Source organism: Aythya marila (assembly GCF_965140915.1).
Source record: "Aythya marila genome assembly, chromosome: 4".
Lineage (NCBI taxonomy): Eukaryota > Metazoa > Chordata > Aves > Anseriformes > Anatidae > Aythya > Aythya marila.
Genome location: NC_139045.1, coordinates 20,129,136 through 20,151,846, shown reverse-complemented (window position 1 = coordinate 20,151,846; position 22,711 = coordinate 20,129,136). Strand labels below are relative to the sequence as shown.

The following is a 22,711-nucleotide window of genomic DNA, read 5'->3' as shown; positions in this document are numbered from 1 at the left end:
TAATTTACTGTGTTGACCAGTAAGACACTTTGTTTTTAAAAGTAAGCATATACTTACCTGATTGTACTGACTTGATGCCAGGCTGTTTAGCATCTTTCAGGATAAAACCCAACTTTATGCATTCCTTTCTTTTATTTTTGTCACAGGGGAACCCTTCTGCTATCTTTAGTGGCACAGTTTTTATTGATTATATGAATAATTCTGACCTGTTCTGCTTTATTCAGACACACAGAATCCATAGATTTAAGGATTTGATTATAATTGTATCATGATACCAGATTTTTTTTTAGTCATTGATTTATCCAGTATTTTTTTATTGAGGATTTTCTGTTTTGCTTTCTTATCAGATACCCTTTAATCAGATTATAAATACACAAACAATTTTTTATGTAATTGAAGTCAAATTCAGAAGTTATGAAGTCTCAAGTATATTATGCAGTTCAGTTCACTTTTAATTTTCATTTGTAAAGGCTGTAACGTCATAATATCTGAGACACGGAGCAGAAAGAATAAAAAGATTTGAAATTTCCCAAATAGAGCTCAGCTTTGTCAATGTACTTCAATTTGTGCAATAGTACAGTTTTATCAAGAAGAAAGGTATGCGCAGTCTCAAACGTACTATGTAGTCCAGAAGACTGGTTTGAGATTTTTTTTAAAATATTTTTTTGTATTCATTCTTGCCTTTTATCTGCGATATTCTCTCAAAGGACATCAGTTATTCTTCAACATAAGGATTTTGTTTTAAAATATTTTTCCTCTCCAGTACTTAAACCAGTGGTGGAACTGCTGAGTGATCCAGATTATATCAACCAAACGCTACTCAGCCAGCTGGAGTACAGAGAACAGATGAATGAACATCAGAAGAAAGACTACACATATGCTCCTTCTTATGAGGAGTTCATCAAGCTCATTAACAGCAGCTCCGATGTTGAGTTCCTGAAACAACTGAGGTATTTGATGCTGTAGCTTATTTAAAACTAAACATGCTTCTTCTGCCAGCCCATTACTGGGAATTAACTGTGTTTTTTATTTTTAAATTCAAATTTAGTTTTCTTTTTCTTTTGGTGAAGTGGAGACAGTAAAGATGATAAGCCACAGCATTAATTAAATCTGTAATATAGTTGACTTCTCAGTTTGGTGGTAGAACATTTTTTTTTTGAATTCCACTTAGCTGATGGTAGGTGGTATACTGGAGGTCACTGTATTGTTGAAAGGCATACCAGGCATTTTTTTACAGCTTGCCTCAGTGGAGTTAGATAAAATAGTATGTTGCATTTCCACTGCTGTGTGATATCTCCTTCATGAAGTATATCTGGGGACTGTAGAGGTCTGTTGTCTGAACCGTAGTGACACTGGTCATTCAGAGCAGTTTGCTGTGATTCTGTGATGTGGAAAGAAAAGTTTGAGCTCCAGCACACTTTACCACTGACTTAGAGGTTTTCCTGGACTGTGGCAGGGAGGTGTTTCCCAATTGCACCCTTTTTAAACATGTCAGTGAAGTTTGAAGAATTGCTTAAAGACCCAAAGAAAACCTACTCCTACTTAGCACAAATGTGTTTAATTTTACTGTTTCCTAGAACAAACAGTACCTGCTCACTTTCCTGCTAGCTTTCCCTCCCCCTCACAAAAGTCAACAGCTAATTTTCTTCCAACTTCCATCGTGACGTAGGATGCCCACGTGTTTCTTTAGCCCGCTTGCCCAAGTACAAGATGATGTTTATGCTTGCCTTATCTTTATGGGTGAGCTGCTTCTCCTGTGATTTCTGATGCAAGAGGATAAAGAACAAGTGAGTGGAAACAGGCAGCAGGGATACTATTCTGGCAGAATTTCTGTGTTGACTTGGTTCTGTTGAGCACATCAAAGCTTCAGAGGACTGCTGAACACATTTTCAGAGTGTTGGTCCTAATCTGTTGCCACTAACCAGAACTGATATTTTTCTTCTTCCCTGACTCCCTTCAATTGCTGCCACAATGCTTCCTAAATGGCTGCAGTAGCATCTGAGAGACACAAGCACATCAATTCCATTTGGTGAGCTGAGGGCCATCTGTTGTGACCGAGACCTTTTATTAGACTCAGCTTGGTCAGGCCAAGTGATGGTGTACCAGGATGGACTATGTGGGCTGCATAAATAACTTCTTTCTCTTCTTTCCCTTGATTCTGAAACCACTTGCATTTCTGATACAGGAAAATGCACTTAGGTGATAGTGAAATGATTTTGTTGCTTGGCTACTTATTGCTTATCTGCTGTAAAATTTGCTCTTTACTCTGGGCCAGTGTGCCTTTACTGAGAGCAGAAATTAGTCTCTATTAGACTCTGTCTAAAACCTAATTGACATCATATTTATTAGCATAATCACACTAATGGATCTGCTTGTTTCAAAAGAAACCCAGCTCTTCTGTTGTTGTTGTTCAGGCACATTAATGTTCAATGTGCTCTCTTTTTAGCTGATAGGTCACCTTAAACTGTGCTCCCTAATATGAGGTAGCATATTTGCTTTATGAAAATAGCGTGGTTTTGGCTGCACTTAAGTTTTTGCTTTCTAGTCTGTGGAGTCCAACTGCTATTGTCTTAAGATGTGTTCTTCTACAACCAGTGTAATGTTGATCATTGGATTAATGTTGATTACGTGGAATATTTAAAAAAAGAAAAAAAAGAAATCTGTTCGTTTCAAAGGGAAAAACAGTTTTTGATTTTGGGGCTGTGCTCTTCCTCTGCTGTGTAGAGCCAGTCCCTATAAAATCAGTTAAGGGGAGTGTTCCTCTGCAGGGAGGAGGAGCTCCTGTTCTGTTTGCCCTCCAGCACTATGGGAGCACTTGGAGATGGGTCAACTGCAGGCATCTCTAAGTTAGGTTGTGTACTTCACAAAGCTTTTGTGATGTAACAGTGAAAGTTTGCAGATTGATGTCAAGGAAGCCAAACAGTGGTCTCTATATTGATGAACAAAATAAATTGTATTTTATATGAACAAATTAATATTTTGGCTTGTAATTCACAACAATGAAGCACAGGAAAAATCTATAAAGAAGGAATTAAAGAGAATCACTTAATAACTGAATATTGAAAGGGACCCACAAAGATCTCCAAGTCCAACTCCTGACTCTACACAGGGCAACTTAAGAATTAAATCATGCATTTCAGAGCAACTAAATAAGGTATACTGCATTTAGCATAGAGGAACATGGTTAGATTCTGCTGGAGTAATGGGAATGGGAAGGATGCTTCCAGTTCTCTTCCTTCAATAAATAAATTACTGGCACATTGTACTTAGTATCTAACTGAGAAACCTGTCTATTCTGGGTAATGGTATTCTATTGATCAAAAATTCTCTTTCCTGGTTTTACTTGAAAATCATTTTTCAGCACCTGTTCTAAGCTGGTACATGGCATTTATGAATGTTCAGCCTCTTTCTATTACTCCTAATGTTGCCACGTAACATCTTGATAAAGAACAGATTTAAGTAGGAACAATTTTCTGTGTAGGCTTAGCCTTGAGGAAATTTATCCCAAGGCTCTACAGTTGCTGGGAAACTCAATATTTCTTTCAAACATCCCTGCCATGCTTTATCTTTAAAGATGGATTTAATTACTGCCTATTTAGTAAAATAAACATAAAATGTGTTGTTGAATCAAACAGTCTGTGAGCTCAAGCTCCTGGGTGCCCTCTAATATGTGCAGGTGACGTTACAGCACAGGAGTCCCAGCAGGCATCTTTTCAGGCTGATTTCATTAGCAGAGTTTTGCTAATCTCTTGTGATCAGAACCAGGTATTTGTTATTGGTATAGGGAAGAATTCTCAGAAACCTACTAGAATCACGATGAACCTATGAGTGAAGGGTTTTGTGGCCAGGAGATCAGAAAGGAGTGGGAGGCTGTGTGTGGTGGACGTCCTTGTAAACAGGTGTGCCAGCTTTCTGCCTTGCAAATGGCTTGCCCTAAACGGCTATCAACAGTACCAGGATTTTCTGAATCTTATTTTCTCTCCTTGGTTGGAAGCATTGCCTTGAAGAAATACTGCGTTGATTTTCTGCATTGCTTGCATGGATTTTATTTTTGGAACTTATTTAAGTGATACAATAACTATTTATCATTAATTTGGAGACCATTTTGAATTCACAGCTCTTTAATGTCTTTACTGGGCCTCTAAATTTTGGTAGTTTAAGCCCTTATCAGAATTTTTCTCTATCTGTGGTAACATCCCTTCTATTCTTATAAGGAACATTTGGAGAGCTGATGCCTGTTTTCATAAGAAGTCATTTGCTGAGTTTTTTGAGGAGCTGTTTTGTAATTTTTTTCATTCATACCTTTGCTTTTTGAAAAATTGTCTTTGGTTTTTGTATTTTCCAAATGAGTACAAGGGAATGCTGTATGGTTATCTACGAACTTCATTCAAATCCTCCCCTTCTAAAGTTTAACTTAATTGTTGTCATGAAGTGAGGCAGAGTTTAATCCTTTTTTTTAATCAAGTTTCCACAAAACGTGTTGTCCCTATTTCTTTCAAGAGAGTTGTATGATGAAATTTCACCTTAATTTCCCCTCCGATTTAAGTTAGCATGGATAAATTGGAAGGCTGCTACAAATGAGGAAGAAAAGCTGAATTCTGCACAAGGGGTATGAAACAAATTCACTTGGCTATCAGAAGAAGACTGGAGATGAGACTTGATGAGTTAACATCACAGAGTAAATAGCAATAAGGAAATAACTAGTAGATAGTTTTCATTCTGCTTTAAATTTCAGCATTATATATTTTATCAGTTATTTATTAGTATAGCAGCCAAAGGTCGCTATATGATTCATGGCAAGAGACCATTATCTCTGGTGTAGCACATCATCTTTTACTCAAGATATGAGGGAAAGAAATGAACAAGACAAAGAACAGAGGGAGGAGATCAGAGTGGGAAGTTAGCAGTAATGTGCACGTGGGCCTGTGACTGGTCGAGTTTGTCATATACTGCTCACTTTTTGAAAGTAAAATTAACCCATGACATTTAAAAACTCCAAAGCTGTTTACTCACCCAGCATCGTGGGGTGAGTGGCAGCTAGATATTCAGAGCAAACCTGCAGGGAGAGAGGGTGGTGGTCTGGTGACCCAAAGTCACATTTGTGCCGTGTGTTCATTGCATGCGTTAGGTGGGACCTTAACAGACAGCTCGTTGGTCTTGAACTGAATCCCCATCCTAGTTTCCTACAGGACATTTAGATTTCCTTCTTGTGTTCAGGAGCATGCCTTCACGTTGTGTTCGCTGAATGGTATTAGCTGTACTGTGGCAGCAGTTAAGAGAAGGGGGCACTATTATTATTAGCTAGAAGTTTTCCATTCAAGACAAGCTTTTTCCCTGCTCTACTCTGTGTGCACTGCTTCTCGACTGCATATGTACTGCGAAATGGCTCAGTTTCCAGATGAGGTGTTTTGTATTTTATGGATTCTTAAGTATGCTGTACTTTGAAGAACACATTGTAAAAATAAATAAATTAATAAAATATTAACAGGATGTTTTTTTTTTTTTTTCTTCTCTCTTCCTCCTGTGCCCTTATCCCCTACTGTTTTTAAAACTAGGTATCAGATTGTAGTGGAAATAGTTCAGGCAACCACAATCAGCAATTTTCCCCAAGTGAAGAAGCAGAAAGGTAAGAATCCATTTTGGTACTGGTCACATCTGTTGTTTTCATTTTGGAAATCTATTTGAACTCCAGAAATACATATGCAATCAGTTTGTGGGGGATTTTGGGACAGATTTGAAGAATGCTATGCTTTTAGTATTTCAGTTCTGTTTCATTTGTCTGATTCTTCTCCACACTCCTGTGGTGTAAGTATTTTTCCCCCACCCCTCCCACCACTACCTTCAGCTAAGCTGATGGATTGAATCGAAAGGTCATATGTGATGCTTTTATTTTCAGAACATTCTGCATCTTGGATTTCTGGCACTGCAGATTCTTATGCTAAGAATCTTTCTTTTTAATACAATTCATTTTCTGAAGTCTGTCTATTCTCCTTTCAAAACACAGAATAAGGAATGATGCAGCATAATTGTCAGTCAGACTTTATTTTGACTCTTCCTTGTATTATGTTTTTGTGTTGTAACACAGAGTGCTCTTAAATCCTTCTGCACTATTTTGGCAACTGCTGCCTTTTGAAATACACAAGCACTTGCATTTTACATTTGTACTTACGTTTAGTTTATATACTCATTTTTGTGATATATTTCTCACAATGTATCGGAACTGTGGTATGTTTTCAACAGATTATATTGATGGCAAAAGTATCAAACCAAATTTTTGCTTGGACAGATAATTTAAGGTATACAAAACCATTATAAAAAGCAATGGTCAATATAAGTTGATTTGCTTGTAAACACATCTAAAAGGTCTTGCTTTTAGTTCTTTATGTCACACTTTTGGAAGTGATTCAGGTGTAATAAAAAATGCTGAAACAGAGAAAATAAGCACCCCTTATTGGTGGGGGGCTGAAACAGAGAAAATAAGCACCCCTTATTGGTGGGGGGCACACTAATTTTCAGTCTGAAGAGTTTGGTACTTTATTTTGGTGCTTAAATTTCTGAAAGTACAGGGTTTGTCAATGCTGATACATGTTTCTTGTACATCCTAAAATAGAACTAGATATATGTTCCTTTAGGATATATTGGCTTGCCAAACTGAAGTAAAAGTAAACAGTTTTTGCTCAAGCGTACATTACAGAAAGAGAAATACTGACGTTTTTTAGAAGAAAGTTAATTTAATGGAAAGTTGGCTTCATAAAATAATAAAATGAAATGGAAGTTAACTGAGTAGAGTTAACAAAAGCAATCAATCTTGCTAAGCCTATATTTCCATTTGTGCTATCATTAGTCTTTGTTGTGACAAGAATTGATTTAGGGAATATTTTTATGCAGTTTAGGTTCCTACAATTAATTACTGATGTTCTTCTCTGTCTCACTGGAGTTTATCCACTCAACTATCCACTGTTCTAAACTGTGAACAGAAGAGGTTTTTCTGAAGCTACAAGTGCCTGACTCTCCAGGATGGATATGAAAAGGCTAGTGCTATTCATTCTGCCAGAGTAGACCTAGTTTCTTTTATTCTGTGGTGAAGATGGTTCTGCATTTTTATGGCCTCTTGAATTTTCTTTTGGATTTTTTCTTTTTTAAATACAGGTAAAATTTCAGTAGCTGATGCACTGAAGTGTTGTGTTTGGGCATTGACTTTCATTATAGTTTAGTCCTGTGGCAAACTTGTATGTGATTTAAGAGCTCAGCTGATGACAGATGACTGCTGCTGGCTGTTTTAGCTAGCGGGGCTATAGAGGTTAGTCATTTTATTTATTAAACACCTAATAATTATTCAACACTGGATATTAGACTGTGAGATATTAGGAAAAATTTCTCTACTGTGGGGGTGGTTAAACACTGGAACAAGCTTCCTAGTGAGGTGGTTGATGCTCCATGCCTTGTCAGTGTTCAGAAGGCATGTGGATGATGCCCTTAATAATATTCTTTAACTTTTGGTTAGCCCTGAAGTGGTCAGGCAGTTGGACTCAATGGTCTTTGAAGGTCCCTTCCAAAAGAACCTTTCTATAAATAGTGTGCCTGAAGAAAGTGGTGATCTGTTTTGTTTGATATATGTTGAACATTATGTTCAGCACTGCCCTACAATACAGTCCTATTATAATTCACACGCATTTAAGGCAGATTTCTCATCTTTCAGTTTCTCCACTAGGGCTTTCATCTACCAAAATTTTTAGTCTCAGTTTCTGTATAGTAAACTGTAAGAGGAACCATCAGTCTGTAGCAGGCTAAAATCTAATCCTGAAGGGTTTTTGTGTCTTGTTTTTTCTTGAAGGAGGTAGGAACATTTTTCCTGATGTGATAATGAATCTGAATTTTAGGAAGAAAAGTTTAAGGAAAAAAAAAGCTGTGCTGCCTTCCTTGAAAATAAAAATACACATACAGAGAGCTAACACACCTCTGTGCGGATTACAAAAGATGTTTGAACGCTTCTAGAATACACCACCACAAAAATAATGTCACCATTTTGTATTTGCCTTTCTTAATGCCGCATCATACCACTATCCTGCAACAGCTAGGTTTCATGGTGAATAACTAAACAGAAGCTTTATGCAAAATGAAAGTGTTTGCACAGTCCCATTTTCCTTTTTAAAAATCTGTTCCCTCGATACCTGCTGAATATGTGTAAATTGTGTAAGTGTGGGTGGTCAGTGTATGAGCATCTCCCCTTTCCTACTAGTAAATCAGCCTTTCGTGTCATGGACATCTCTTGGCTTTCATTCCATCCTGGTGATAGATAGTCTTACAATCTATTCCCATTTGCTGATGGCAAAATTGTTGTGAGAGTGTAGCCTGGGTGTTGACCTCCACTCCACAACAGGCTCTGCCCAGCCTGCTATCCTGTGTCAGAGTGCAAGAGTAGAGCAAGTATAGCATAATATGTACAAAAACATTGCCTTGACTGCCATCAGTTTGAGGCATGGGACTTTCCTGGGGCAGTGCTTTTCATAGGAAAAGGTACAGCAACAACCATGTGAAGCAGGTAGTGTAGCATGAGCAGCCAGTACTCTGCAGCAGTGAGTGCTTAGCTACTATCCAAATAAAGCTGATGCTGTGCAAGTGCATGACTAGCAAGTGTGCCTGAGCAGTAGTGTGTACCCATGATGTTGAGTGAGGAGACATAGTTAAGTCTCTTGAAACTAACCAAAAAAATTTTAGTTTATAAAAAAGATCAGCTGTATATTATTTAAGGGTGAGTAGCCTGAGGGCTGGGTTACAGACTGGTAGAGCTGTTAAAGCCCTCTAATATGAGCAAAAAGTCCTTTAAATACTTCTGAACATCATTGTCTTCTAGTGAAAAATGGCATGTTATAGGGTCTTTTTTCTTTTCAGATTTCTATCTCTTGAATCTTCTGGCATGTGAGCCTAGAAGAGCAAAGGAAAACGTACAAAAGCATCTGATTCATTTTAAGCAGTAAGTTTTGCATTTGACTCCCTGAGAGAGTCAAATGTCTTAAAAGGTTGAGACAAAATAATGTGAGGGGTTATGACTATGATGCCTGTTGTGGATGGATGATATAACTTCTGTGTCCATGAGAATTGCTTTTGGTCATTGCTAAAGCCGAATGATAAGAAACCACGTGTAGCATTAATGTTTGCAGAGGTGTTGACAGTTTATTTTTGGAGTTGTGCAGGCCACTGTAAATAGAAGCTGTTATCTTGCATGCTGGCACTGCACTACCTCCCTCATTTACACTTGCCCAAAACTGCTGAATCTTTTAGCATACAGGCATCTGCTTTATTTCTTCTAACTGACTTTCTACATACCTTCTTCTAAAACTGTCAGGGTCATTCCAGCAGTGACTGGAGGAGGAGGCTTGCTTTTCACTCATCCTTGTTTCTTCCTAGTGATATTTTTGGACTGTGCTCTTTTGTACAATCCGACTGTGCTCTGGTTGGAAGAAAAATAGCTTCTGAAAAACAAAAACTCAACCCTCTCTTCACCTTGTCTTTTGATAAGGATTGATCTCTTGGAAGTACCAAATCAAATTTGAGCTAAATTTTAGGATTTTTTTTTTTTTTTTTTTAAAAAGCTGCATCTTTAATGTTACGAAATACTACAAATGCTTATCTGAAAATTCTTTTACCGTATTCTAGTAAAGCTGTTTTTTTTTTTAAGAGGATCAATCTGTAGGCAATTGTGGCATGCGCAGGAGAGGGCTTGAGCTTCTGAAATGTAGACCAGCTCTTAATTTTTCAGAAGAAAAAGTTTCAATAACAATCATGAATTAACTACAAAAATAAGTTGCTGCAGTAGTTTGATGTTTGTTGTAATGGAATTACACTAGTTCTAATGTTCAGCAGACGGATCTTTGTTTCTTCTCTCACTGATGCTGTATTACAGGATCCTACAGGGACCCCTTTTCACTAGATGCTTTTTAAAACAGTAGCAATAACAACACAAAAACAGAAACCAGACAAAACCTCTTAAAGTCATGTACTTGTCTTAGGCCAAAACCGAGCAAACATCACACCAGACTGTTGCCAACACTGAGTGGAGTTATTTGACTTACCCTCTACTTTTCTTTGCCCTCCACTTTTTATGTGACAGCATGAGCAGCAACCATCCTTGGATGATGGGATAGAACTGTTTTTTAGGCACCGCACTGTAATTGACCACAGGACATTCCTGTTGAGAAAATTGTTCCTTTTCAAGCAGGGGTTGTGAGACAGATTGAATAAGCGGCCATTCCTGTAGGAAGAAGTCTGCTGTGTTATAGTAGATTTCTCCTGCTGAGCATTCCCACTATACATCTAGATATTTGCTTCTGTAAGTGGAGCTGAAGACCTGTACAGAAACAGAGCTGTCTGGGGGTAGACTTTTTGTGAACTGTAGCTCTGAAAGATCAGCTGTAGAAAGAGACTTTTCTTTTAGAAACAGATTCCAAACTAACTTTGTTGAGTGGGTTGTGATGTGTGGGTTTTGTCAAGGTGATAATTTAGAATGAAGTAAAATGGATACTTCCACATTCCAGTTCATTACAGGTGCCATCCAACTTAATTATGACAAACCTAGATGACTTCCCACCACCCCTATCCTCCACACAAGAATAAACATGCATACACAATTATTTTTGCATAGCGTGTTGGCAGTGTTGAAAGAGCTGCAGTTGTGCTTGCATGTACATGTGGAGCAAATCCTCTACTCAGCACTGGTGAGGCTGCACCTAGAGTACCTTTGTCCAGTTCTGGGCCCCCACGTACAGGAGAGACCTAAACTTACTGGAAGGAGTCTGAACCTTGGACCATTTGTATTTTTAATATTTTCCAGTGTCAGCTGAATTATACAGGGAGGAAGAATGTGAACCTTGCTTCTTGTTCTTTGCAGGTTGTGCTTCTGAAAGGAAGGCCGTCAGTGAAATACTGAAAAATGGCCTATCCAAAAGCTGTAAAGTGTGGTTAAAAAAATATGTGTTCAAAGGATGCATTTCCTATCTTTACACAGTGATGGAACAGTGTCTGTCTTAGTAGTATGTAGCTGTTCCTCTTTCCTTTGTTGGTGTTTACTGAAGGGTATGCAAGTAAATGCAAGCCTCTTCTGTAACATTCCGGTTTTATTTGGCTTATGCAATGGTACGTGAATGTAGAGAACAGCTTATATACTGATTCTCAGAAATGGCAAAAAGGGTCTTATTTGTACTTCAGTACTTTGGTGATGGGGTCAGGAAAGAATACATTAAAAATAAAGTTGGCTTTATAGCTTAAAATGCATTTTGGTAGGGCTTAATATGAAAAAAACAAAAACAAAACAAAACACAACAGTTTAGATATGAAAATCGGAGAATTTTCAAAAACCTTGAAATACCAAAAGATGAGCAATGATGTTCCTGGCCTTCCCCAGCTTACACGAAACTGTGCCTTCTGATTTCTGCTAGCTTATTTTCCTGCTGTGGAACAGGGAAGTCATGTTCAGTGTTTATTGTGCATCCAGCCCGTCTCTCTTGTTCTGCAGCATGTTAGCACAGTATTGGCAGGAATGCTACTCATGAGCCTCCTGGTTTTTATTTGCGAAGGGACTTCACTGCCAGGCTCTTGTGGTGACCAGGCAGTCCCCTTTGTTCCTGGCGCAGGAACAGGCTGGCAGAGCGATCTTCATCTCTCTGCCCCACGTGTTTCTGACGTGGAGTGGCTCTTTATGGGTGTAAAGATGTTTTTCAAGGATCTTTGCGAAGAAAGTAATTAATCACAGGAAGCAGTTGGGGCGTAGGGCTTGTTAATCTTTCCTGGACACCTTCTGCAATCACAGGATGATAAGACTTAAAGTGAAGTAGACACGATGACTTCTGCATGTTTTATTATTTATTTATTTGTTTATTTACAACTCCGAACCTTTGGAAAGTGTGGGTTTTCAAGCCCCAGCAATCAGTCAGCTCTGCGGAGTAATAGCTATGGCTGCAGAGGAATAAGGGAGCAAGATGTATTAGCCCAGCTCAGACAGAGGAGACGAGTGTGTGGGTGTATGTACCGTATCGGCATCATAGCTGCAAGGAGAGGTGAGACAGATCTGGGCAAAGTGTTTTGGTGTCAGATCTACACTTGTCTGTATGAATGTATTTTGAACCCAAAGTATTTAACCTATTCTGAGAAGTGTGAACTTACGGAAACCACCTTGGAGTCAGGTACAGGAGGGGAAGTGTTTGATCTTCATCTTCTACTCTAAACTGCTGTTCACGTATTTGTATTAATCTTCAATATTTTACATTGAGGGGGAGAGCTGTTTTGTACTTACAGTCTTTCCCTGCCTTTTGTTTCCCTGCCTTTCCTTTTCTCTCAGTAATACTGGTACCTCTGGTCAGGGAACTGAAACACTAAATTAAATGCTCTATTGACTTCCCTGTGGAGATAACATGCCAGGAAAACAGATGGCTTATTTTTTTTCACGGTAAACTCATTTTATCTTTTGCTTCAGTGAATATTATCTCTGTAGTTCACTATTACATGGCAGCTCAGATGCAAATGATACTTATCCAATAAAACACTAACAGTCCTTGAATCAGGAAGCTTCCATACCAACATACACGAATACATGCAGCGAATAAAGTAAGATTAAAAATACATTAAAAGGTTTTGGGAGGATATCTGTGTTCATATTACATTCAGGAAGCTCCATATACCTTGAGTTGTCCTTCAGTATATGAGTGAAAAAATTTGAGTCACATGCAGTATTTATATATGGCTTCAAGGGGAAAATAAAAGGTTGCAAAGAATCTTGAAAGATACCTCAGTGTATTAGAAATGTATGTCAAATACCTGTTTGAAGTCATACCAAAGAGATTTCCTTTTGCTATGTATGCATTCACAAACCTAGCTGCACAGTTGTTCTTTTCCAGCAAGTGTCCTGGAAATGGAATGCTGTTTTCATCCCCATTGTTTTACTGGTGCTTGGTGTTTTAAAACGTAGAATAGATCTCTATCATTTATCTCTGAGCAGTCAATTAATCCTGCACTGAGTACAAGCCAGGTACTTTGCTACAGAGCTCTAGTTGCAGTCTGCAAAAGTGGGATTTTTTTCATTGAACAAAAGTATAATAAAATTAGTGTAGAAACATGAATCAATTTCACCCTGCAGATACAAAACAGGCATGATTTCAACATACTAGGATTTTATCTGCTTTATCTACTCCTTTATTTTTTTTTAAGGCCCTATTGAATAACTAACGAAGCTGGAATGTAGAGTATACAATCATCATACCTTTTATTACCAAGTCTTATTCAGCTGTCTGTCTTTCTCATGTACTTTACTACTTCACATTATTGTTCAGTCTTGCTGTGGCGTGGTACGATTTTTCTTAGCCATCTCACTATTTTGATTGGGCTTCAGTAGATGTTACCTGAGGGAGAGTTTGGTTGTTGTACTGTTCGCATCAAGCTCAAGAAATTCAGATTTACAAATCAGGTGCATGGGAATATGAAATGCTGGGCTGGAGCAAACTGAGTCCAGTCTCTAATGACTCTAAGTAGTCAATGTTATGTTCATTCAGTGAGGTACGTAAACTATCAGCTCCACTATGGCTGCAGGTAACATCCTAATGCAGTTACAACCTGTAGTAACTTTTAGATCTGTGTCTTGTAACAAGCTATGGCAAGAGAGCTGGAGGGGAATCAGCATTCAATGGACATTTGAATATGGATTTTTTCCTGAACTGTTTTATATAAGCGCTTGAGGTATCACAGGAGAATATTTCAGAATCATCATCGTTTCAAACACAGACTTTACAACATCTGTACTCACATGCACAGTTGATTCCTGAATGACAAATGCAGTGATCAGGCGGGTCGCAGAGGCGTTGGTAAGAAGATGTTTTTGTTACAAAAGATGGTCTTTGGTTTGCTGTATTCTCAGATTCAAAAGGAAAAGAAACTGCAGCAATGAAAGCTGACCTGCTGAGAGCTCGCAACGTGAAGAGGTATATTAATCAGCTGACAGTGGCAAAGAAGCAATGTGAGAAGAGAATAAGGCTCCTGGGAGGGCCTGCTTATGATCAACAGGAAGATGGCGTTTCTGATGAAGGTGGTGCCCCTCAGAGTCAGAAGGTATGAACTGAATAACATTTATGTTGTCTGAAGGTCATTGTAAACATGTTAGTTTGTATTAACCCCACTGTCATTAACCTCCTTTCCCCCTGGAGCCAAGTGTAAATTAATTGCTGCATATTTTATTTATCTTGGGAAATAAACACTGTAGTGCCTGGGAAGACTACTGATGGTTCAGGGTGGAATATTGCTAAATGTGGAACTTCACAAAGGATTGGGTGGCTTATAAGCGTGTGTAATTTTGCAGGCATATTGCACACAGGGAGTTGATAAGGTCAGGGTAGCAACTTTCTTTCTAAAAAGATTGCCAACATATGTGCAATGTTTCTTTGCCTCCTTGTATTTACTGTAGGAAATACCTGTAGGTTTTGTAATACTGAGTTACTCAAAAGCAAACACTTACTTCTGGAAGGCAACTGGCAAAATTAAGGGCAGTCACTGCAGAACAGCTCTGTTAGAGCTGTTGACTGAATGCTGATTCTCCACATCACTCTACTCTGGGATTGAAAAAAACATAACTGCTGTTGTATTAGTCAGCAGCTACAAAAATAAAATCATGGCTAATTGTCCGTGCTAAACTTTGTTTAGTTGCTTCCTTGTGTAATTTACTCTGTCCCCTTTGGGCAAAGCACAGCAATTTGTGTATTCCAATTAGAAGATTTTATCTTTTTTGTATAGGTAGAAAAAAAAAGTTATTTCTTTATGTAGGGATCTTTCAGTTTTGTTACATCCTTATAATAATTGTAACTTAGTGGCACACATCTCTGTACTTTTTCTTGTGTTTCTCAATATTTATGTTCTTTTTGTTGTGTGACCTGAAAGAGAGCTGTTTCCCTGCTCCCTCCCCCTTTCATTTGTCCTTAAAGCATGACCTCAGATGGCATGCCATACATTGTGCCGAGGCAGCCTGGATCTGTTTCCTCAAGTTGAATGTAGCCAGTAGTGCCAATGAGAAAAGGACAAAGAGAAGCATGTGGCAGAACTGCATGGGCTGCTTATGCTACCGTGTAGACACCTTTCAGTGCCTGCTGAGATGTTACGTACCTTCCAGGGTAGATATATGGTGACAAACGATTGTTCAGGGTTGGGTAATAAAGCTGCATTGAGTAGGGGCGTTCACTGTACTGGTGGTGGAAATTATGGGATCTGGATCTAGTGCTGCTCTAAGGTTTGGATGTGTTTCTATAAAGAAACCCTAGAACCTCCCAAAGTAGTAAATAGGGAATTTGCTTCTTTATTCTTTTATTCCCAACTCTGTGGGATGAGGAAAGAGGCTCAAGGTGGCTGGTTGAGAGACAGAGGCCACAATGGTCTTCTCTGAGCACAGAGGAAAGCCCAGGGCTTGGCTGTGGAAGGGAGGCTTTCTCCACTGTCATTTCTTCCAATCCACTGCCTGTTTTCCAGCAGCTGCTGTCTGAGCTCTTCAAGGCTGCCAGTGATACTTTTGATGCTGACCCCTTCTACGTGGGCAGTATTGATCAAATACTTGGGCTTTTCACAGCAAAAAGGGTTTAGGAGATAAGCTAATGTGGATATGCTGCTGCTGGAGGACAATCACTGCTCTTTGGAGTCTGGGTGTGCCAGCTTGCTGTTAGGCCAGTGCTTAACCTGCAGAGTAGCCAGCTTGTGCAGCAGAAACTGCAAGTTTGCCTTTTTTTAACGTATATGAAATAGGTCAGAAACAGGCATTTACTGATAGTGGGTTTGGATTATTATTTTATCGAAGTGTTGTACAGAAGTTTGAATGCATTAGTAACTTTGGGGAATTTTTGGTACTAATTGAGCAAAGGACAAATGGACTAGTGGCCTAACCGTGTGTTTTGGTTGCATTTCTGCATCCTATGGAAAGCTTCCCCTTGTGGTTGCAGGGCAGTAATAGCATTGCTGGTAAGTCTTTAATGTGTGTTCTCATTGTGGTCTTAAATTTGGAGATGGATTATTTGGAGCTGTCAGCGTTCTCCAGTTACAGATTAAAGAAACAAAAAAGATGTGATTTGAAATATTTTTTTAATTCCTTTTACAGCAAAAGGTAATTGAAAAACAGTGTTGGTTTTCTCTTCGATAAGTATGTAAAAGTCTTGGGATTGCATAGATTTTGCGTGTTTCAATTAGCTCGTTATCCTTAATGTGTAAATTATAACCAAATGTTAACAAAATAAACAAACAAACAAACAAAAACCACAAACAAACCCAGCTACCATCTGAATCTGATTTCCATCATTAGCTCTGATACTGATTTATACTCTGCCCTGGGTGTCAGATTTGCTTCCAGAAAAAAATGCAGTTTTAATTAGTGTAAAATATAAATCATCTCTTCTAATCTGCTCCTGGTCAGTGCAGTTTTAGTTCTTTTTCTTGGAAATAGTACCTGCACAGTACTGCAGTAAGTTAATTGAGTTCTTCTTGTCTGTGTTCATTTAGCAAATGATTTGTTTGGTCTGTTGTGTTCTGTACAACATCCAAATCACAGCATCTGTGATGCTCAATGTGTGGAGCTGCAGTATCTCCTTAGTGTAGCCATTCTGTGAACCATCAGTGGTAAAAGGAGCTCTGAGCGATCTGATCCTTGACTAGCTGTGAAATAGCGAGGAAAATTCCACCCAGAAACCATCTGAAAGCTTTCTGAGGCAGAGGCAGTCTGTGTTCCTAACTCTGCCGTCAAGGACTAGGCTGAAACTCCTGCAGAAGAGCCTGCTGCCACCACAGTCCTTGGACAAATGCCGACTTAACTGGTGATTGATCAGATTTTCACTGCGATGTGAAGCAGAATTCCCCTGATCCGACTCTGTGGAGCAGTTATCAGCTGCTAGAGTTACTCATTATATGCAAATGTGGTTGTAGTGAATGGGAACGCGGTCTGTTGCACAGGAATATGGTACGCTGCATCTGTGCCATAACTGGTGCATAAATGAGCCCTTCCAAATTAAATAGTTGGTTTATGTTCATCTCCAGAGAGGTGTTGTGACTGTCCACCCAGTGAAAGACTTGAGGGAGCTGCCAAGACCAAGTCTCTGTACTTTAGAGGTCCAGGAACAAAATTGTTCTGTTTGCTTTGTTGGGGATGCTGGTCAAAACACCTGCTGGAAAATACATTTCTAACCCCTTCGAAGTACTTGGCAAAGCCTTTCACCAGCTGTGGCATGTTAGTTACTTTGCTGCTGGAGCAGGGAATGGATGTGGCTGCTGTAAAGCTGCTGTTTTTCCACCAACGCAGAAACTGCTCTTGAGTTAAAAGGACTCAAAGGGTTGCTGCTGAGGCTGGTAATTCTAAGATTGTATCTGCTAACTGGCTATTAGATTTGAGGGTGCACACATGCCCTAATGCACGTGCGTGTGCCAACATAGCTTAATGCTTCGTACTCTAATCCAGGATGATACTGAGTCATAAATCAGTCACTGAGGATAGCAAAGTAGCATGGGATCTTGGTCTTTAAATCAGAGAAGGAAGACTATCCCGTAGAATCCTTCCTGGATTGTATGCATCTTAGGATGTCTTACAGCTTCAAACCTGAACAAGTCTTTTGTCTTTGCTATCACTGACCTCTTAATAAGGTTTATAGTCCAACATTTGTAATCTATTTGGTAATTGCAGAGTAATTTAGCTTTAAAACAAGCAAAAGCCTAAGAAGAATTTGTGAGGTTTCATTTCTGCGGGAAAAAGATGTATAAATACTCTTCTCTGCATTTTTTACATTTTGTTAAAATAGTTTGCAAGGTAACTATGCAGAAGATTGAGTTAGAGCACTGTTAGGTGCCAGCACTTTCAGTACCATGGGGTGCCTGTGCAGTGAGCCCTGGGGTAGGGAAGGGATGGCTGCATTTACCTTGCTCCCTGCCCAGCACTTACTCACAGATGCTTTTAAGAAGCGTTGTTTGCTAACTGTCCTCCTTGCTGGCAGCCTCTGTGGGGATACCAAGGTCCTACCAAGGTAGGCAAAGAGACCACGGTGACCTCTCACTCAAAAAGCGATGGCGTGTGCCATCACTTTAAGCCTCCTTTAAGGTAATTGTAGAGTGAAGTATAGAGTACAATGATGTACAGCAAAAACAGCTAAACCACAGACTAGTCTGAATTGCCATCTCTACGTTCCTCTTTTTCACAGACTGACATTCTCTGTTATTACAGTAAGCCTGGTTTCAGCAAATCTGTCTCTGTGTTGTTCAGGGAGGATGTTCAAGGAGTGAACTCTGAAGGACAGATGTTTGTTTTATTCATGTACCTGAAGAGCTCTTAAGCTCAGAGCAAGCCAAGTCCAGATGGTATTGGTATGGTGAAGGATGCAGAGGAGGAATGGCACGTGACTACCACTGAGGAACTTTGAAGATGAAAATGAGCTTTTCAACTGAGACCAACAGAATTTATTTAAACGCTGCTCAAAATTTGGAGGAGCTGTTTCAGCCAAAAATAGCTGGCTACAGTTTTTAAAGAGCCTTCTTTTGCTTGGCTTATTAAAAAAATGACTTGTATCAGTACTTGGGCACGTGAATGTGCAGCTTGACTTCAGCAAACAATTTTTCTTAAATTTGAATCAGTGGTTTGGGTCTCAGATGTTAAGCTTAGGAAAATGCATGGCTTTTCCAGAGAGTTATGTTGATACGTGGCCTGAATTGCATTACTAGCTATTGGAAGACCCACGTTAGAGAAATTATTTATATCTTAATCTCTCTTGGAATTTATCTTGTTCAGGACCAAAATGTCTTAGCTGTGAAATGTAAAGTCACAAGAAGCTAAGATTCATTAGCCCCAGTGTTCAGGGACCTGCTTTTCTTTACAAAGAAAGAGATGGTTGGTGGTTATGAGATGTGAAAAATACTCATTTTGTTCAATATGGGAAGATCTGTTCACTTTGCTGGCGAGATGCGTTGTTTTCAGGAGTTTTCATCAAAGAAAGAAAAGGCCTGGACTCACAAGAAAAGTATAGGAGAAGAAAGTAAAGTAAGTTCACCCTCAGTAAGTTTGCAGATGACACCAAGTTAGGTGCGTGTGTCGATCTGCTTGAGGGTAGGAAGGCTCTGCAGGAGGATCTGGATAGGCTGCACCGATGGGCTGAGGTCAACTGCATGAAGTTCAACAAGGCCAAGTGCCGGGTCCTGCACCTGGGGCGCAATAACCCCAAGCAGAGCTACAGGCTGGGAGATGAGTGGTTGGAGAGCTGCCAGGCAGAGAAGGACCTGGGAGTGATGGTGGATAGTCGGCTGAATATGAGCCAGCAGTGTGCTCAGGTGGCCAAGAAGGCCAACGGCATCCTGGCTTGAATCAGGAACAGTGTGACCAGCAGGGCGAGGGAGGTGATCGTCCCCCTGTACTCAGCTCTGGTGAGGCCGCACCTCGAGTACTGTGTTCAGTTTTGGGCCCCTCGCTACAAGAAGGACATCGAGGTGCTTGAGCGGGTCCAGAGAAGGGCGACGAAGCTGGTGAGGGGCCTGGAGAACAAGTCCTACGAGGAGCGGCTGAGGGAGCTGGGCTTGTTCAGCCTGGAGAAGAGGAGGCTCAGGGGCGACCTTATCGCTCTCTATAGGTACCTCAAGGGAGGCTGTAGCGAGGTGGGGGTTGGTCTGTTCTCCCACTGCCTGGTGACAGGATGAGGGGGAATGGGCTTAAGTTGAGCCAGGGGAGGTTTAGGTTAGATGTTAGGAAGAACTTCTTTACTGAAAGGGTTGTGAGGCATTGGAACAGGCTGCCCAGGGAAGTGGTGGAGTCACCATCCCTGGAGGTCTTTAAAAGACGTTTAGATGTAGAGCTTAGGGATATGGTTTAGTGGGGACTGTTAGCGTTAGGTCAGAGGTTGGACTCAATGATCTTGAGGTCTCTTTCAACCTAGAAATTCTGTGATTCTGTGAAAGGGATAATGGTTTCTTAATCTAAAGTTTTATTGGCTACAGCATTTGTTTGGGCATGGGAAATCTGGGTTTCATTTCCTTTTCTGCTCATCTTAAACCCTCTTTGTTTTCATCTTAGGAAGAGGAGTCCAATGCAGCGTATCAGAGCCTGTACTTTTTCCTGTCTGTATCTCTGATAGATGCTTCTCAATTTCTGTCATCACTCTGTTGAATGGAGCTGGCCACCTAACACCCTAGCTGCCAGGGTAACAAAATGTAATTGAGATACACCTCGAAGCTGTATGGCCTGTGGTGTGGAAACTGCTGGTGCTGCTGTTTGTTTGAATCAAGCAAAAAATAGATTGGCCCTCTTTCAGCTTGGCTCCTCTGCCTCATGGGAATGTTGGATGTTGCAGTTTTGGCAATTTAATTTCATGAATGACTTTAAATGTCACCTCAGACCTTTGCAATGTAGTCATACCTTTTGGAAAGAAAATGTTGAACCATATCTGGTAGCAGGGTAGATGTGTTTATCTTGTAAATTCTTCATACTCACTTTTTTTTTTCTTTAATATTGTTTTTAAGAAACAACACTTCTCTAAGTGTAGAAGGTCTGTGCAGTTGAATTTAGTCCATGTGTTTCTGGGATGCATAGTGCTCTGTGGGTACATCAGTTGAGGAGATTTTCCCTGTAAGAAATGGGAAGCTTGAGAGGTAAAGGCAAGGAGTTAGACCTTGCTTTATGTTTGGAGGCAGGGGGATTAAAATAATTCCTGACTGTAGTAGGCAAAGCAATTGCAAGGACTCCTTTATTGTCCTCTGAATGTATGTGTTATGTCAAGGAGCAATGCTGTGCCTTAACACAAGTTCTTTGCAGAAGTTGAGAAAAGACATTATCATCTCATTTATTAGACTGGATCAGATGCTGAGTCTCAGTGCACCAGGATGCTGTGCTGAAATAAAAAGCATAACTTCCAAGTTGACACTTTTTTTTTTTTTAACCCTGGAAGCAAAATACTCTAAATCTACATTGTGGTTGATCTAAAGTGTTACCTTATGCAATGTGAACATTCAGGTAGATAAAAAATATTCTCCTGACAACATAGGAAAAAAATAATAATTAGACATAGGGGATGGACATTTGAGAAGTCTTTTTTATTTTAGAATAAAATGTAAAATAATTGCTGGTATAAAGTACAGATGGCATGTACATAGGGGATGGTAAGTACTGGTAAGAGTAATATGAAGGAATTACTCAGAGTAGTTTGAATCTGTTGGAAACATGAATTATTTATTTTATAAATATTAACTTGTATGAATTCTAATGAAAGATTGAACAAAGCCTTTGGGCTCGGAAAAAAGAACATAGTTTTATCTGAAAAAGGTTCGTTTTGCAGGGGATGTGTGATGCAGAAGCTGACCAGTTGAATGTGATGCCAAGAAATGAGATGAGCTGCTTGGGTTGTGCTGTGTTTGTTACATATTTTACGTTGTATATTTTAATGTGACTTCAAAATAATGTTGATGAACACAAATGTTTTAGGAATACAGTGAGAAACTGGGGTCTGTGGTAAATATATCTGCATGTTTGAAATGAGTGTTCAAAATTTAAAAGAACATCTTGGAAGAAATGTTTTTGAGAAGACATTAATTTGAGATTTAGTGTCTGTGAGTAATTGAAGTATTGTTCATATAATGATGTGAGGAAAAGGCATTTTGGGATTATTCTGGGCCTTCTGAAGACAGACTTGCCTAAGAATGTCACTTTGAAACCGAATTGTTGCATGTACAAACCTCCCATTGGGTTGATAGGTGTTGCTTTTAGGCATGAAAACTGGGGAGTTGACTTCACGTTTGGGAAGAAAGCTCATTGTTCTTCCTTAAAATTAAGGGGTGGTGGCTTACATTGGCCTTTCTCCAAATCCACAGAATTGGTATTTTGACTTGTAAGCAGCAAAGAAAGAATGTAAATCTTTCAGAGCAGATGAGCAAACCACTTCAGTTGTCTTTTTCTGGTTTGTTTTCTGTGTGTATACAGCTAAAACCTGTGGGTAGGTAGGGGGAAGACTTCAAGTTCTTGGGAAGTTCACCTCAGAAACTTAGTTTTGTTGCCTGAGTAGTGTGCATCAATGATGAAGAGCTGCTGTTGAGTGCCAGTCGGTTATTTTCCTAAGTTTTACACTTGTTTTTCTTTTCTTCAGATTCTTCAGTTTGAAGAAATTTTGGCCAATCCTTCATACCGAGAGCACTTTCGAGTCTATATGGAAAGGATGGACAAGATGGCTTTGATTGGTCTTTGGGAGTCTGTGGAGTGCCTGAAGAGTGCTAACAAGGTGGGAAAATTTGCAAGTCCACGTGTCCTGGACATTAGCTTCTTGTTTGTAAAATGGCAGTACCATGGGGTGGGTACTGAGCAATTTAGGTAGCTTTGATTTGTTAGTTTTTTTTAAGCTTCTTAATGTTTGGAGATAATATGGCAATTAAAAATTCTCCCAGCCCAATTTTGATACAAATAGCTAAGTTACTCCAGTAATGCCACTCTGCTGTTAAAGGGAAGAAAAAAATACTACCTTGTAATTTGTGCTCAAATAAAGAAGGAATGAGAACCCTGAAACAGGGATAGGAAATATCATTGCAAGAATTATCCAGGAGCAATGGTGCAGAGCAAGTATGTAGAGGACTTGCTATTTGTTAGCACCGGGAAGGTTTTTTTTTTTTGAAAACTTCCAGGATTCACACTAAAGTGAAATGTGAATTTCACTATTAAGTATGTTTTTTTTTTTTTTTTTTTAATTCA

General features: G+C 39.4%; 1 protein-coding gene across 1 annotated transcript in view; it reads left to right on the top strand.

Moving 5' to 3' along the window:
- Positions 1-22,711, top strand: part of SNX25 (sorting nexin 25) — a 79,982-nt gene that overhangs the window by 30,985 nt on the left and 26,286 nt on the right. The window contains exons 5-8 of the mRNA XM_082759515.1: positions 764-950; positions 5,556-5,626; positions 13,904-14,094; positions 22,116-22,247. Of these exons, the coding sequence (XP_082615641.1) occupies positions 764-950; positions 5,556-5,626; positions 13,904-14,094; positions 22,116-22,247 (581 nt within the window). The remainder of the gene's footprint in view (positions 1-763; positions 951-5,555; positions 5,627-13,903; positions 14,095-22,115; positions 22,248-22,711) is intronic.